General features: G+C 50.8%; 1 protein-coding gene across 2 annotated transcripts in view; it reads left to right on the forward strand.

Annotated features, from left to right (window-relative positions):
- The window catches only part of RGP1 (RGP1 homolog, RAB6A GEF complex partner 1), a 19724-nt gene extending 8397 nt beyond the window's left edge, over positions 1-11327 (forward strand). The window contains exons 2-8 of one of the 2 annotated variants that reach the window (XM_083355594.1): positions 1245-1381; positions 5188-5271; positions 5473-5622; positions 5702-5851; positions 6426-6553; positions 6638-6815; positions 6997-11327. In XM_083355594.1, coding sequence (XP_083211720.1) covers positions 1245-1381; positions 5188-5271; positions 5473-5622; positions 5702-5851; positions 6426-6553; positions 6638-6815; positions 6997-7220 — 1051 coding nt within the window. In that variant the 3' untranslated portion in view covers positions 7221-11327. The remainder of the gene's footprint in view (positions 1-1244; positions 1382-5187; positions 5272-5472; positions 5623-5701; positions 5852-6425; positions 6554-6637; positions 6816-6996) is intronic. The other variant, XM_083355593.1, reaches the window with a different exon arrangement.
- The last annotated feature ends 5748 nt before the right edge of the window (positions 11328-17075 follow it).

Genomic DNA, 17075 nt, shown 5'->3' on the forward strand with positions numbered 1-17075 from the left:
CTGCCACAGGGTGATCACGCATCACCCGAGCAGAGTCCTGGCAAGCTGAAGTTGGGGCTCTGGAGGAGGCAGCGTCCTTTGAGTCACCTAGGTTCTCCACCAAAGACTGTGGCCACCCTGGGTGGGGCAGAGCGTGCCAGCTCCATATCCTGCGCAGTGATGCAGCGGCCCCTGAAGCTGCCCAGGAGCCTCGCCCGCCCCACAGGGACATCAGGAAGGGCGACATAAACGCGTAGAGCAGCCAGGAGGATCAGCTGGGACTCGCTCCAGGTGAAAATGATGGACCGCAGGCAGGAACTCGGTATGAACAGTCCTCGGACGATTGGACAAGAAGTACAAATGAACGCTTTCAACAGAACCCTGCTGAACTCAAGCAGAGTGTCAGAAATATTATGCAGTCAACACGTGTTATAGTCATTAAAAGTTAACCACGTTTCTCAAGATTCCTGTGTGATACAGTCACTCTGAAATTATATTTGCATTTATTTATTTATTTATTTTATTTATTATATTTTTATACCGCCCTTCTCCCGAAGGACTCAGGGCGGTGTTTAGTCTGAAGGGCCTGTCATAACCACCAAACGTTTTTCAGGAAGCAAAACCTTTGAAAAAAGGTGTTGATTGGTGATGAAGCGAGCTATAGCCGGGCCAAAAGCCGTCCCCCACCCCTTCCAAGGGGGACCGTCAGCTTTCCTGAGCAGCTTGGCTGGCAGCCTGACCTCGGAAGACGGCTGGCCCCTCAGCGGTCCAGACTGAGCAGGATTCAAGCACCAGGGAAGGCAGGGTCCCAAGGGGGCCTGAGAGGAGCCAGTGCCCCAGACCCTCCATTAGATGGGGCCAAACGGAGGCCGGCATCAGGGTTGTAGGAGGGAATAATATCACTAGAAATGGGTTCTTGGGCAAAGCGCAAAAGGTACCTGCTGGTTAGAGGGCTTTGTGGGCTGAATGGCCCAGCGCCCTCCCCATGCCCAGTTCTCTTCCAGCATCCTGGGCGCAGCCAGTGCGGCCTCAGAAATTCCAAAGGGGGCTTGCTGAAAGGGTAGAGCAGAGTATGGGCGCTGTAGTCCTAGAGGGTGAGAAGGCAACCAAGTGTTGGAGCCGGCGCAAACTTTATGTAGAAAATGGCATTTGCTGTGAGAAGGTCCACCTGGCCCTCTGAAGGTCTAGCGATGACCTGCCAGGTGGCCTGGCCCTGGCCTTCGCTTGCCTTCCTCTTCCTGACGATCCTGTCCTCTTTCTTCCAGTGAGATTCTGGCCTGGGCCAGTGCTCAGATTCACTGTCAGTTGCACACCAGTGAGAGCCGGGTTGCTCTACCACCTTCACAAGATAACAGCTATGATGCCCAGGCGGAAAATGAGACTGTCTTTGTGCCCAATAGAGGTAAGTTGCATCTCAAGGAGGGAGCCTTGGGGGGGGGCCCTGCTGGGGCTGGTATCTATTGCCTGACCCCCAGAGGGTCAAAGTGGGAGCCCTTGGGACTTGGAAAGGGAGGCCATTGTCGGTCTTCCAAGCGAGGTACGACAGACTGAAGACTGCCCTGAAAGTGAAGCCAACAGTCGTGGCAAAAACCACAGAAGCAACCAGTGGACCGTTTCCTTGGAGCCTCTCTGGATAAGGAGAGGATGGGAGATCACCTGCATGGGCTTTGGATGACTACTTCTCAGGAGTGTAGGCTGCAGGGAGGTGCTTTTCTGTGGTTTTGGGTGCCAGGAGACAAAGGAATCTCTTGGTCACAACTGCTGCAGAGACTTTGAAAGGACATTGTCATGGTTCTAATGCTAAGACCAATTAAATCAGAACTCGGAGGCTAGAGGTATCCTCAAAGAACATGCTTATTGCTTACAAAACATCTGCACGGGCAAAAGTGAAGCCAAGTCTGAAATTCCCTCCAAAGTGTTAGACAAAGTCAAACTTCCCACCCTAGTGCTATGCAGCCGGCTATGTAATAGAATAATTTGGCGGGCTTTCTAACAAAACGCCCAACCCTCTTAAGAACTGATAGAATGACCTTGGTTCCCACGGGACACAATTGTTTAGACTAGCAAAAATACTCTGCACCCCCTCCTTTTCAGGCGGCAACCTAGAACGAGCAAGATGGCTGCAGCCAGGTTCGTCCTAGAGTTGACAGACATGACATTTGCAAGCCTCACTTGCTAATTACGCTTGGAAATTGCCCATTAACTCCTCATAAGCTATTAAAGGCTTTTGGACCATGAGTCTTCCTTCAATCCTGAATCAAAAAATAATAATAATCATAAACATAAGAACGTAAAGAATATGAAATAAACAGCAAAAAGCTAAATAAGATTTTGGTCATAGAAAAGTATACCAGGACTAAGGATCCAGAAAAAAATGAAATAGTGAAAGTTATACAGTAAAATTTTGGAAGTAATGCTAAAGAACAAGCAGTTTCTTACAGGAAACAGATTTTGGCTTGTTTTTTACAAGACAAAACAAAAATAATTTTATGATTTCAAAAACTGGATGCTACGGGGGGAGTAAAGCTGTTAAGGTATGAGAAAGATTTTACAAGCCCATAAAATATTCTAACAAAAGATTGAAGGAAACTGGAAAGAGCAGCCACGATATCGACAGGATGTCAGAATGATATCTGCCTCTCTGGATAGACCACTTTCAAAAGATGCTATTGAAGAAATTAGCACTGGTGATGTTACCTAGTTTGGATAATGAAACGTCTGCAAGAAAACAGCCAAGCTCAGAGAGCGAGCAAAAAGGAACCTTTATTGGGGGAAAATTTCATCTGTCAAGATCAGAGATGGTGTTGAAAGTGGATTTACGGCTGGCCACGGCAGTAGAATGATTTAGAAAAGGATGTTTCACTGGATCTACAAAAGAAATTGGCTGATGTTTAATACTTGACAAAGGAAATACAATTGACGCACCGTGAGAGCGACTTGGGTCATTTTTCTCTCAGAAGAGACTTGTTAAAGCCTTTGAAGACCTCTGGAGCGACAGGACAAGGAAGGCAAAAAGAGAGGTGTAATATTACGGTAACACTTGAATGAACGAAAGATTAAGACTGTTAAAAGTAAAACGGAAAAGTACGAAGTTGGTTTATTTCATCAAGGTTAAAACAAAATAGAGGGAGTTCTCAACTTATGACCATTAGTTCCAGTCACTGTTCAGAATTACAGCAGTACCTTTATCCGCAGACGGAGCCCTGGCAGGGCCCCTACGGCCATCCCGAGGGCAGAATGTGGGCGCTTGGCAGCCTTCCTGCAGTTGCAGCCACAGAGACCTCGCAAATCCCTCCCTTCGCCTGCCTTCACCCCCCCAATCTGTGCCCTTTAGGCCTCCCTGTCAGAAGTAGCGGCGGGGGGGGGGGGGACTGAAGTGGAGGACCAACTGCCCCCCAGCCCTCCTCACGTTCCCCTGATCCCCAATTGCCCTGCGCCCCGCAGGGTCTGCTGCCCTCCTGTTGTTTTCCTCCCCCTCCGCTGCTCACGAGAAGTCACTGCGGCCCATCCGGAGCCTCTGAGGCCCGTCCTGGAGAAGGAGGATTGCGGGAACAGGAGAAACCCCAGTCCCCCTGCTGCCTCCATATCCTGCGATGACGCTTCCCAAAGATTGAAAGAACCAGATCCCCACCCTCACCCCCTAGAGAACGACGTGAGGCGGTCTCGGGAAGAAAGCCTCGCGCAAGCCTGGTCGCTGCAGAAACCTGGTGTGATGACCCAGGGCCCCGCACGGAGGCAAAGCAGTCAGCTGGCAAGAGAAACAGTCCTTTAATAACTGCCAATGTTCCCCAAAAGCTCCCACATATGCTGACAAGCCTTCAACCAAAGCGCTTTCTCCCTCTCTCTCTCTCTCTCTCTCTCTCTCTCTCTCTCTCTCTCTCTCTCTCTCTCCCTCTCTCTCTCTCTCTCTCTCTCTCTCTCTCTCTCTTTCACACACACACACACAAAAACAAAACCAGAAACTTAATGAGTCCTTTTTAATCTCAGCTTGCCTTCAGTCTGCAAGGAGAGACTCTGAAATGCAGTCTGCAGTCGTAAAGCAGGAAACCAACCGGTCCAGTATTCAGGTTATCCAGGTTAATCAAAGACGAGAGCAGAGTTCACAGTTTGTCCCAAGATAACACCTTTGTTCCCGGCAAATGCCCCACCCCACAGCACCCCACAGCGTCTCCTTATATCTTAGTCCCCAGGTGTGCCTTGTGGAGTGGGGCGGGACGTTCTCTTCCTGAGCAATTGAGCCTGCCTATGTTGTTCTCTCTGCTCTCCTTGCTCTAGGATCAGTTGGGGGGGCTTGGTCTTGAACTCTGCCTCCCCTGTTCCAAACCTGAAGGGCCCTGGCATGCCTCAGGCTGGCTATGCGGCTTGAGGCGGCATTTCTCGGGGGGGGGCAGTGGCAGGACTGGAGCTGAAAGCAAGTCCTGGGCCTGGGGGCAACTGGCTGCTGAAGATCTTCAGTCTCTACTTTGGACCCCCCCCCCCCCCGCCCAACGCTGCCACCGAATGCCATTCGGCAGGGTAGCCCCAAAGGGCAGAGGTGGTGGGGAGAATAGGCGGGGGGGGCAATTGCTGGGGCAGCTGCGGCTTTGCAATGCAGCCCCCTCCTCCTCCTCCCCCCCACTTGCGCACAGAGCCTGTGCCAGGCCTCCCCCACCCCTTGAGCCACTCCCACAATCCTTACCTGGGGTCTCTGCCCTCTTAATAGACCACAATTCTTGCGTATCCACAAGCGGAAGAACCAAGATGGCAGTTATGAAGCGAAGTGGGTCGCATGGCATCTCGTTTAACGATTGCTTTGTTCAGCAAGAGAGGATTTCGGTCCGATTCGTGCTTGTACGTCGAGGGTTACTTGTACGTTGTTACTTCTGATCATCTTTGGCAGGCTGGTTGCTGGCACCAGGACCCACCAAGGAGGGGGATTACATAGATTGCAAGAGAAGGGATCTGGGATGAGGAGATCAACATTTGTGGCCTTCAGGGGGATGAGGGGGTGGCTAAATTTCTTTATGCTTGAGATGATGGTTGGAAGTCGCTTCGTATTTTTTTTCCTCTTTATTGCATTCTTGTTTTTCTTTTTTCTTGTATTTTTTTTCCTTTAAGCCTAGTTTGTATTAGACTTAGCTATTATAACCAGTAAAAGTTGCATTAAAAAAAACCAGAACAGGAAGGGGAAGTCCTTGCTGTGGGCTGGTGACATGCGTTGCCTTGCAGGGGAGCGTGGTCAGTGCATCCTGTCGACACCCCCAAAGATCCTCTTCTGTGACTTGAGGCTGGATCCCGGCGAGTCCAAAAGCTGTGAGCTCTATGTCCCCCCCCCCCGGGTTGGACAGAGGGGGGATGAGGGTGGGTGGCCACCCCAGAGCTGCAGATGGGCAGCAGGAGGAGGGGCAGACAGCAGAACCTCCCTGGCGAGGTGCAGTTTCCCTGCCTGCCCCAGAGCCCCCCGGCCCTTCCCTCAGCTGGCCTGGCTCAGCGGCCCCCTCCCTCTGCCCCCAGACTCCTACTGTGAGACGCTGCCGGTGGATGGGCCGCCCTCCTTTCGTGGCCAGGCAGTGAAGTACGTCTACAAGCTGACCATCGGCTGCCAGCGGGTGAACTCGGCCATCAAGCTGCTCCGGGTCCCCTTCCGAGTGATGGTGCTGCAAGGTAAGCGCTCCCCCCCCCCCGGCCTCCGCCTGGAACTCCAACCTGCCAGACCTCTGACTTTGTGCCCCCGTCTCCCCAGGGCTCAGAGACTACCCCTTCCCCCAGGATGAGGCCGTGGCCCCCTCTAACCCGTTCTTGGAGGAGGAAGAGGGCGGCGTGAAGAAGACATCCCGCCTGGCGGACCTGGCCACAGAGCTTCTGACGGTTGCGACTTCGCGGCGGAGTTTGCGTGAGTCCCCTCTCCCACCAGACAGTCGTCCCTTGTGGCCCCCACCAAAACCCACAGGGACCTCTGTGGCTGTGGGCCCCATCCTTGGTCTCCAGTCCCCTGTAGGGGGCTCCCCCTCCCATTGTGCCCAAGGGTTCCTTTGGAAGCAGGCCTGCAAGAGTCCAGCAGCCGATGCCAGACTCTCCTTGTGAGGCTGAGCACATCAGGCCTCAACCCCTGACCTTCCATCTTGGACACCTCTGTCAGTCTCAGGAGGCAGCTCCACATGGGACCCCTGCAGCCCAGGCGACTCCCTCTTCTGTCTAAGACAGGGGTAGGCAACCTTGGCTCTTTTATGACTTGTGGACTTCAACTCCCAGAATTCCTGAGCCAGCCATACTGAGGAGAAATGGAGAGGTTTCCAAGCTGAGCTGTGCTGGCTCAGGAATTCTGGGAGTTGAAGTCCATGAGTCATAAAAAAGAGCCAAGGTTGCCTACCCCTGGTATAAGCAGTGCTGGTTCACTTGGGGCCTGTGCTGGGCCACAGAGCCGCTCCCCCCAACCCCGGTCTTAGGCCAGCGCTCTCCGTCCCCAGACTTGTTCAACATCAGCAGTGCCCGGGGCCGAGTGGCCACCTTCTGCATCTTCAAGACCATCTACAAGATTGGGGAGGACGTGGTGGGGACCTTCAGCTTCTCCGAGGGGGACACGCCGTGCCTGCAGGTGAGGGGAGGGGGGCTACCCAGGGGCTGTGCAGACGGGGGAGCAGGGGGGGGCACCTTTGCTGATAGTCTCTGTCCCTGCCAGTACCTGGTGAGCCTGCAGACGGAGGAGCGGGTCCAGGACGCCTTCCAGCGCCGCCGGGGCCAAGCTGCGTCCTATAGCACCCACGCCCGGCACCAGGAGTCCTGCCTGCACACAGCCCGGACCAGCTTCAGCCTGCCCATCCCCCTCAGCTCGGCCCCGGGATTCAGCACCAACGTCGGTGAGCCTGCAGAGTCGGAACTCCTGAAGCAGCCCTGGTCTCCTGGGGGAGCCCTCCCAGAAAGGAGCTAAGGCAATGGGGGGGGGGGTTGCTCTCACAACCTCATATGGCTGGGGGGGATGAGCAGGCCAGCCTGCCTCCCCTTGCCCTGAGTGTCCACCTGCCTGCCTGCCTTCCACAGTGTCCCTCCAATGGAGGCTCCACTTTGAGTTTGTCACTCTGCGGGACGTGGCCGAGGCACCCGTGACGCCCAAGGACCCGTCGGAAGCCGCCGGCTGGACAGGAGTGGAGCAGATGGACGTGGACACTTTCAGCTGGGACTTGCCCATCAAGGTGCTGCCCACCAGTCCCCTGCTGGCCACCTCCGTCTCGCAGTTGCCCAGCTGCAGCGCTCTCACCATCTGAACGGGCCGGCAGGAGAGGAGCTGGGTGGCCCCGGAATGCTCCTTCTGAGACTTGCCTGAAGCCTGGGGGCTCTTCCTCCTCCGTTGGCAGGCCGTGGCCGGCAAGACCTGGCCCATCTTCTGGTTGGAGCGTTTTCCCTCCCCATGGAGACCCAGTGAAGCCCCCGCCCTGCCCTGTACCTTAGGAAACAGCTGCCAGGCTGAAAGGGGAAGGGGCTCTCTTCTGTTCTTCTGCCCCACCCAACAAGTCTGTTTTGTGTCTGTCAATAAATGGTTCTCCTGCCCCCCCCCCCCCCCCCGTGTGCCCATGGCAGCCTCCCCACCCAAGGGGAGCAGGCAGGGGGGGCACCCGCCTGGCTGGAGGATGAGTCCTGCCCTTTGACCCAGCAGCCCCACTTCGGGAGCAGGAGCCCAGGACAGTCCCTGGCTGCCCTCTCCTGCCACCCACCTGGCAACTGGGACTGGGGAGCAGTGTCGGAGGGCACCCTGCGTGTGCCCAGGAGTGGGGAGCAAGGGGGGCTGCGGGCTGGGCTTGGGGCTTAGGAGGAGAACAGAGCGGGACGTAGTGGCCATTTTCCATATTTATTGTGGCTGGCAGGAGGGATCTGGTTGAGGAAGGAGGCAACGCTCATGCCGGTCCCCTTGAAAGCACCCTGGGACCCCCAGCAAGCAGGCAAGCGTCCTTTGGGCCTGCCAGAGTCTGCTCTAGCTGAGCCAAGCCAGATCCTGGCGTGGAGGCAGCAGAGCCCCTCGGCCGATGCCTCCGCTGTGGACCCATTTGCTCCGGGAGGGGGCAGCCCTGTGCGGGCAGGGCCAGATGGGGCCACGGGGCCAGTAGACGGCTCCTCTTGCAAGGCCAGCACAGCTGAGGACAGTGGTCGGTTCTTCGGCCTCACGCAAATAGACAAAACGTTAAACCTGCGGCTCTTGTGGGGCCTCCGTGCCTCAGCCTCTCTTTTGGCTCCAGGTTGTTGCCCCTGGGAAAAAAAAGCTTCTTCTCTTATGGAAATCCAGCTAAAATGTCCCTCCCCCCCCATGCCTGAGCTATTCTCTCTGGTGCCTGAGGGAGGGTGCTGTGCGCAGCTCACGAAAGGGGGTCCCTGGCTGCGTTTGCCGTGCACAGAGCTAGGTGACCATTTGCCTTGGTTGGATTTCTTCACGTCTCGCGTGCAAACCATCAGCTTCCCCCAGACTCCACCTGGCCTTCATCCCGGAGAGGAGCCGCTGAGGGGGCAGGGTCCCAGTTGGGGGGGTCTTGGCAGGGCTGGATCCCTGCTCAGCGAAGGCTTCTGGGGTTAATGGGTTCCATTTCATTCCTGGTAACCTGGGAAGAGGTTTCTCCAGTCGGGCCCTTCTCCCACCCAGCACCGGTTGGCCGAGTGGGCCAAGACCGGAGGAGCAAAGGCCCAGGCCTTGATCCCAGCAGCCCCTCCTGCTGGAGGGAGGACTCGGGCAGGGCCTGGAGCCCCCGTGGTTCTGGTGGGCAGGACCCGGGTGGCGCAGTGGTGGGCTTCATTCCGAAGCATCGGGCTTCACCCTAAGGGGCTTTGGCTGGTAGACCCAGCCCCACCTGCCCTAAAATGCAATCCAGGCCTTTGTGGGTTTCACTTCCTGCTAACCTGGATACTTCTTTGGCATTTGGGGGGGGTCTGCTTGGTTCACGGTGGGGTCTCGAGGGAAAACAGTTCAGTCTGGCCACTCGCTTCCCGGACCCTTCCCCGCTTGGCTCCTTTCCCGGGCCCTGACGCAACTCTGGTTTCCGAGAATATTAATGCCTCTCCGCAGCCCTCCCCATCTGAAAAGAAATGCCTGCTGGGGTGGGGCAGGAGGCACAAAGTCCCTCCCCCCACTGGAGGCTCCCGACAACTGAGCTCCGACCAGGATTGCAGTGTGGGCTGTGTTCCATTTAATAGCCTGTGTGTGTGTGTGTGTGTGTGTATGTATGGGGGGGGGTGTTCCTGGGTTTAATGTTTGAACCCAGGCCTGCTTTGTATTAAAAAGGGACGCGGTGGCTCAGTGTGTTAGGACGCTGAGCTTGTCGATCAGAAGGTCGGCAGTTTGGTGGGTTGAATCCTGAGTGCCGCGTAACAGAATGAGCGCCTGTTACTCATCCCAGCTTTTGCCAACCTAGCAGTTCAAAAGCATGTAAAAATGCAAGTAGAAAAATAGGGACCACTACGGTGGGAAGGTAACAGCGTTCCATGCACCTTTGGCGTCCAGTCATGCCGGCCACATGACCACGGAGACGTCCTCGGACAAGCGCTGGCTCTTCGGCTTTGAAACGGAGATGAGCACCGGCACTTAGAGTCGGAAACGACTAGCACGCATGTGCGGGGGAACCTTTACCTTTACCTGCTTTGTATTGTGTCTTGTGTGGTTCTGCAAGAACGTAGCCGAGCCCTTTAGATCTTGTAGTCCAATCTTATTTTGGTCAGTGAAGAGTTTGCCTTTTCTTACAGCCTTTAAATTGCTCCGTAACTCAGTTACTTTTTTTTTTACCTTTTTAGGAAAGAAATTTTAGTATAAGTGTGTCTTTCCTTGCGTATTTAATTGAACAAATCGCTAAATGAATGGAAGCAACGCTATGGGGTTGTGTCTTGCTGGTGTTTGGCCATCAGGCTCCGTGGAGGCAGAAGGTTGTAGGTGCCTGTTTCGAATGATAAATTATCAAATTTATTGACTTGGTTTGATTTCCACAGATGGACACAAAATCTCCACTTGCTTTTGGGATGGAGGGAACCGATGCTGTCCACTCACTAAGAGGCTCCGTGACTGCTAGGTTAATCCTTGTCTGCCCCTCTTTCCTTATTGTATCTCTTTAACGGTTCCAGAAGAGGTAAAAGCAGCCAGGAAGGGAGGGAGTCCAGGAACACTGAGGGAGGGAAGCAGGAGTCCTCACTGGACCAGAGAATACTTACTCACTCACTGCCCTGTCCTCCTCCGTGGTTGAGATGCCCTCTGGCTGGATAGGAGCAAGGAAGCAGAAGAACTTCCCTTCCTTTGGCTCCCCCTGCTGGTGGTGATTGGAGGTGGGTGGTCCGGGCTTAGTGAGATTGGGCGAAGGAGAAAAGGGGGACATGGAAGCCAATAGAAGGGGGTGCAGTTTCCTTTTAATCTGCTACGGAGCTGGTCCCGAGTGATGCTGTAGAGAGTAAAGACAAAAGGCCTGGATAAAGGGAAGATTGTTACCAAAGCAATAGGGAGGGAAACCCTAAGAAGGCATCAGCAAACATGAGAAGGACACTTCCCTGCTCCATGGGAGAATAAGCAACTCAGGAGGGGGAAGTATCATCAAACTTGCAAGGTTCTGGTCCTGTAGATACTGCCAATCTTCTAACAAAGTACTTTTAATACGGAACCTGGTCTAAGTTAAGCCACTGAGAGATCCAAGAGGGCCAGGATGGTTGCATCCAGTGGTGGGATTTAGCTGGTTTGCACCACTTTGGCAAAGCCAGTAGCTAATTTTTTTGTTGCCCAGGCCCAGAATGGACTTTCGGAAGTGGCATCCACACAGAGAACCGGTGGTTCACATATTTGAATCCCACCACTGGTTGCATCCCCTCCATCGTGGGACCTCCAGAGATCATCCACGAGGGCAGCGAAGGCTTCCTCCAGAACCTGGACCGAAAAGATAACCTTTATTGTCATTTTGTTATTGTGGGCACAATGGCACACATCAAAAAGAAATTTAGTTGACCACGCTCAAAGTGGAACATACATGACACACCTAAACATACTATATACAACATATGTATAGACCCACACCCCTACATATACATAGCAAATAAATATTAAATACTGTCCATTTTGAACATATAATGGAAGGAGGAAGCTTGGGAGTTCACAAGATTAATGCTGTATGGAATGAAACTGACTGAATCTGGATGTTCTGCTGTGGATACCACGAAGCCCCCTCCTCCCAGAAGGTAACAAGGAAAACAGGTCATGAAGAGGATGAGTAGTGTCCCAGACAATTGCGGACCCTGCTCAAGCAACACTTCTGCGCTATGTCCTGGATGGGAGGGAGGGAAGTGCCAATGATCTTTTCGGCCATCCTCACCACACACTGCAGCGCCTTCCTGTCTGAAGCAGTGATGCTTCCAAACCAGACTGCAATGCTGTATGACAGGATGCTCTCAATTGTCCCCCTGTAGAAAGTGGTCAGGACAGGGGAAGGAAGATGTGCTTTTCTCATGCGACACAGAAAATGCAGGTGCTGCTGTGCCCACTTGACCAGTTTCTCACTGTTGCATTAGCTGCACACCCAGGAATTTGATGCTGGTAACCATCTCTACAGGTGGATCATTTATGTACAGAGAAGTGTGGCTGGGCCTGCCTTTTCTGAAATTGACAATGATCTCTGGTTTTTTCGGTATTTAAAACTAGGCTGTTTTCCGTACACCAGTTCACCAACCCCTCAACCTCCTTGCAATAAGCTTCCACCTTGTCATCATGAATAAGGCCCACGACTGTTGTAACATCTGTGAACTTCACAATATGGTTGGTGGCAAACCTAGCATAACGGGGTGAACAGCAGCGGACTTGGGATGCAGCCCTGAGGAGAACCTGTGCTCAAGAAAATGGTTTTAGAGGTATTTGTTCCAACTCGCACATTTTGGGGCCAAAGAACCTGTTACATCCGGAGCTTCTGTACCCACCCTCTCAACAGCCCCCCTCCTCCCCCCAATCTTTTTCGTGCTCAGTTATCTCCTCTTGCAGTTTCTTCTTTGCTTAAGTAGGCCTGTTCTCTCAGCATCTGGACATGATGCCATTCACATGTGACCTTTTCAGGGCAGCTGGGGACACTTCCAAAGTAGCCCTTTCCTCTCTGCGGTAGCTGCTGCTTGTCAGCTGTGCCCAGAGGTCTTCTCCCACTGCAAGCCAGGGCCAAGAAAGGTCAATGCTGAAGACTGGATCCCTTCCTGCAGTGGCCTTTTATGGTTGAGGTGGCCCGCCCTTCTCTGCAAGGATTCTGGCAGAGGGAAGGACGGAGGGCTGCATGGGAAAGCCGCCCTCTTCCTCTCGGCAACCCCCTCTGATCAGCCTTAATTTACTTCCTCCCTCCCTCTGGAATTTTTTGGTGCTCATTCTCTCTCTCTCACGCACGCAAACCCTGAATCCCACAGTCCTTCACTGACAATCCCTTGCAAAAAAAAAAAAAACAGTTAGGGGGGGTTCGTTCTCCGAGATTAAGGGTTGGTTTTTTTTCTTTACCAGGCTAGGTAACATTCAGCAAAGTTTAGGGAACAAGCCCAGTACCTACAGTCTTTATACATTATTTGACCCCCTGCTGATTTTGTACGTTTGCCCACTGACCAAGAGATGGATCAGTCTATAGTTGTAATGGCAGGTTTATTTTAACAGTGAGAGACAAAATAACAACAAAGAAATCCAGATAAACGCATTTCAAAAAAGTTATAAATTGATTTGCATTTTAATGAGTGAAATAAGTACTTGATCCCCTATCAGTCAGCGAGATTTCTGGCTCCCAGGTGTCTTTCGTACAGGTAATGAGCTGAGATTAGGCGCACTCTCTTAAAGGGAGTGCTCCTAATCTCAGCTTGTTACCTGTATAAAAGACACAGAAGCAAACAGATTCCAAACTCCCCACCATGGCCAAGACCAAGGATGTCAGGGATAAGATTGCAGACCTACACAAGGCTGGAATGGGCTACAAGACTATCGCCAAGCATCCTGGTGAGAAGGTGACAACAGTTGCTGCGATTATTCACAAATGGAAGAAACACAAAATAACTGTCAATCTCCCTCGGTCTGGGGCTCCATGCAAGATCTCACCTTGTGGTGTTTCAGTGATCATGAGAACGGTGAGGAATCAGCCCAGAACTACATGGGAGGATCTTGTCAATGATCTCAAGGCAGCTGGGACCATAGTCACCAAGAAAACAATTGGTAACACACTATTCTGTGAAGGACTGAAATCCTGCAGCACCCACAAGGTACCCCTGTTCAAGAAAGCAGATGTACAGGCCCATCTGAAGTTTGCCAATGAACATCTGAATGATTCAGAGAACTGGGTGAAAGTGTTGAGGTCAGATGAGATCAAAACAGACCTCTTTGGCATCAACTCAACTTGCCATGTTAGGAGGAGGAGGAATACCGCCTGTGACCACAAGAACACCATCCCCACTGCCAAACATGGAGGTGGAAACATTATGCTTTGGGGGTGTTTTTCTGCTAAGGGGACAGGGCAACTTCATTGCATCCAAGGGACAATGGACAGGGCCATGTACCGTCAAATCTTGGATGAGAACCTCCTTCCCTCAGCCAGGGCACTGAAAATGGGTCATGGATGGGTATTCCAGCATGGCAATGACCCAAAACACACGGCCAAGGCAACAACGGAGTGGCTTAAGAAGACATTAAGGACCTGGAGGGGCCTAGCCAATCTCCAGACCTTAATCCCATAGATAATCTGTGGAGGGAGCTGAAGGTTGGAGCTGCCTCGAAACCTTCATGAAGAGGAGTGGGACACAATCCCTCCTGAGATGTGTGCAAAACTGGTGGCCAACGACAAGAAACGTCTGACCTCTATGATTGCCAGCAAGGGTTTTGCCACCAAGTACTGAGTCATGTTTTAATAAGGGGTCAAATACTTCTTTCACTCATTAAAATGCAACAATTTATAACTTTTTTAAAATGCATTTTTCTGGATTTGTTGTTGTTATTCTGTCCCTCAGTGTTAAAATAAACCTACCATTAAAATTATAGACTGATCATTTCGTTGTCAGTGGGCAAACGTACAAAATCAGCCGGGGATCAAATACTTTCCCCCCCTCACTGTATAGACTTGGCTTACCTCCTGGTTACTGGAACAGGTTGCTTATGAAACTTGGCTCACTCTTTCGGCCGGCATTATCCTATGACTTTGCCATGACTTTGGGCAATGGCTTATAGTTCGTCACAGTAACGGTTAAGAGTAGAAGACTAAATCCTGTCCTTTCAGACACACATTTTGCCTTCCAAGAAGTCCAGGGCGGAGGGGGGGGGAAACTGTGTGGAAAATGAGTTTTCAGGTGAATGGAAGAGTTTAAGATAAATTGGGAGGTAAAGAATGTGACCTTGCAACACCTAATTCACAGCAGCCCATTGTGCGTTGTTAATCAGGAGATTTCCATTGCAACCCCTGAAACTCAAGGTGCAAATATTTCTCCTAACTATAACGATTGTTCTTTGTAGATAACAGAAGGGCAGGAAGTAACCTGAGGCCCATGGCAAGAAGCAAATAATGGAGGCTCCCAGCAGTGTTTATTAGATAGTCGCTGCCGAGAAAGAAAGGGGCTCAGATACATAGGGGAAAAAGTCATCCCACCTTTGGTTCCATGGTAGAAAAATGTTTATAATAAGAGGATGATTAAACCATCTGCTCTTTCCTTGTTTTGATCTTTTTTTTAAGGCTTCACAAACTTACCTTAAGGGAGGCGGTAGCTCAGTGGGTTAGGACACTGAGCTTGTCGATCAGAAGGTTTGGCGGGTTGAATCCCGAGTGCCGCGTAGCAGAGTGAGCGCCTGTTACTCGTCCCAGCTTCTGCCAACCTAGCAGTTTGAAAGCACGTGAAAATGCAAGTAGAAAAATAGGGACCACTACGGTGGGAAGGTAACAGTGTTCCGTGCGCCTTTGGCGTCTAGTCATGCCGGCCACATGACCACGGAGACGTCCTCGGACAAGTGCTGGCTCTTCGGCTTTGAAACGGAGATGAGCACCGGCCCCTAGAGTCGGAAACGACTAGCATGCATGTGCGGGGGAACCTTTACCTTTAAACTTACCTTAATTTGGGAAGGTTCGTTAGAGAATACAATTTTTTAATTTGTACTTGTTTGCTTGTTTTTACCCTGCCCATATAAGGCAACTGTTTATGTTTGCTAAATTTTGTTTCTTTAACTGTTCATCAACCTTTGCCAGAGAAACTTCTACGCTTTTGTCTCTTTTACAGTAATATCGATAAAATATTATTTGCAACATAAATTATCTGTTATGGTATTTTCATCTTGTAATTGTAACAATATTTTTTCTTTCCTCAGTTTATATGCCAAACGTTTCCCTAGCTTATTTGAAAATACAAAATTATTATTTTTTCCTTATTTCACATTTACATCAACTTCCCTTCATGTTAACTTGGACAATTGCTACTGTAGGAATTTCATTTGTTGTGAAATAATTATCTTTACTGGGGATGTCTTTAATTCTTCTTTCATTTTTATCTCATCTAAAAGTGTTTGTATTTCCTCTTGTTCTTTTTTAATTTTTGAGCTTGCTATAATAAAACATAGAATAAAATATATAACTGGGGGAAATGGACAATTAACAAATAGGAAATATAGATAATATAATAAATTTATGTATTATATTGTGTATTATTTGCCAAAGCACCTGAAGGCAGGACAAGAAGCAATGGATGGAAATTAATCAAGGAGAGAAGCAACCTAGAACTAAGGAGAAACTTCCTGACATTTAGAACTTGGAAGTTGCCTACAGAAGTTGTGGGTGGTCCGTCACTGGAGGTTTTAAAGAAGAGACTGGACAGCCATTTGTCTGGAATGGTAGCGGGTTTCCTGCTTGAACAGAGGGTTGGACTAGATGACCTCCAAGGCCCCTTCCAACTCTTGTTAGTCTATATGCTGACAAAGTGGGGAATTTGTAACAAGGGATGTACGAAACACAGATTTCTCTGCCTTCAGTTGGGACAGAAGCAGGGAGGGAGGGGTGGAGATGGAGCAGAGAGGAAGGGAGGGCAAGGATCAGGGAAGCAGGAGGAGCAGGGAAGTCCAGATTAGGAAAGACAAGAAAAGGGGCTACTTAAACCAAATTCAATTCTCTAAGGCCAGATGCCTTACATCCCAGGATACTGGAGAAAGTATCAGAGATGGTTGCATAGCCATTGTCCCTGAACCCGAGAAGGACTCCTAGACTCTAGGATAGGCATAGGCAACCTTGGCTCTTTTATGACTCGTGGACTTCAACTCCCAGAATGCCTCAGCCAGCATGGCTCAACTTGGAAACCTCTCCCTTTCCCCCTCAGCATGGCTGGCTCAGGAATTCTGGGACTTGAAGTCCACGAGTCATAAAAGAACCAAGGTTGCCTACCCCTGCTCTAGGAGGTTGTGGTTCTTACACATAGGCTGAGATTTCTTGCACCAAAATCTTGGCATGCAGTTTTTGCAACTGTTCCTGTATCAAGAGATTTAGTCATTCCTTTATATTGGACTCAACACGGCTCATCTTAATTATTACAGTGGGGAAGGGGGGGAGAACAGCCGACCAGCCACCTGACCATCAAGATAGTGGTGCATATTAATATGGAGAAATTCATCATACGTTCATCAGTGCAAAAGGAAAGTGATTCAGCAAAGGAATCACCACCAAAGAAATCAAAACTGGCACCAAATTGAAAATACAGTGAAGATTATTTGATGTTTGGATTTTATTTCCTGGAAGAGAACGATCAGCAGCTTCCTGTTTGTGTTATCTGCAGTGAAGTATTATCCAAGCATTCCATGAACCCTTCTTTGCGCCAGAGACATTTTACAACAAAACATAAAAAGCACACTGAAAAGCCAGTAGCATTTTTTGTGCAGAAGAGAGATGAACTCATAAAACGCCGTGCTGCTTTCATGGTCAACTACTATCTCTAAAAAAAATGTCTGGAAGCATCTTATGAATTGTCCTTGATAGCATCTGAAAGAAATAAGCCTCAGACAATCGTTGAAGAAGTCGTGGTTCCCTCTGCCATTGCAACTGCTTCGATTCTCTTTGATGGAAAAATGGCCGATGCTATTCGTAATATTCCATGTTCTGATAACACCATCCAAAGACGAATACAAGATATGGCCACAGATG

The sequence above is a fragment of the Vipera ursinii genome, assembly GCF_947247035.1.
Source record: "Vipera ursinii genome assembly, chromosome: 2".
Lineage (NCBI taxonomy): Eukaryota > Metazoa > Chordata > Lepidosauria > Squamata > Viperidae > Vipera > Vipera ursinii.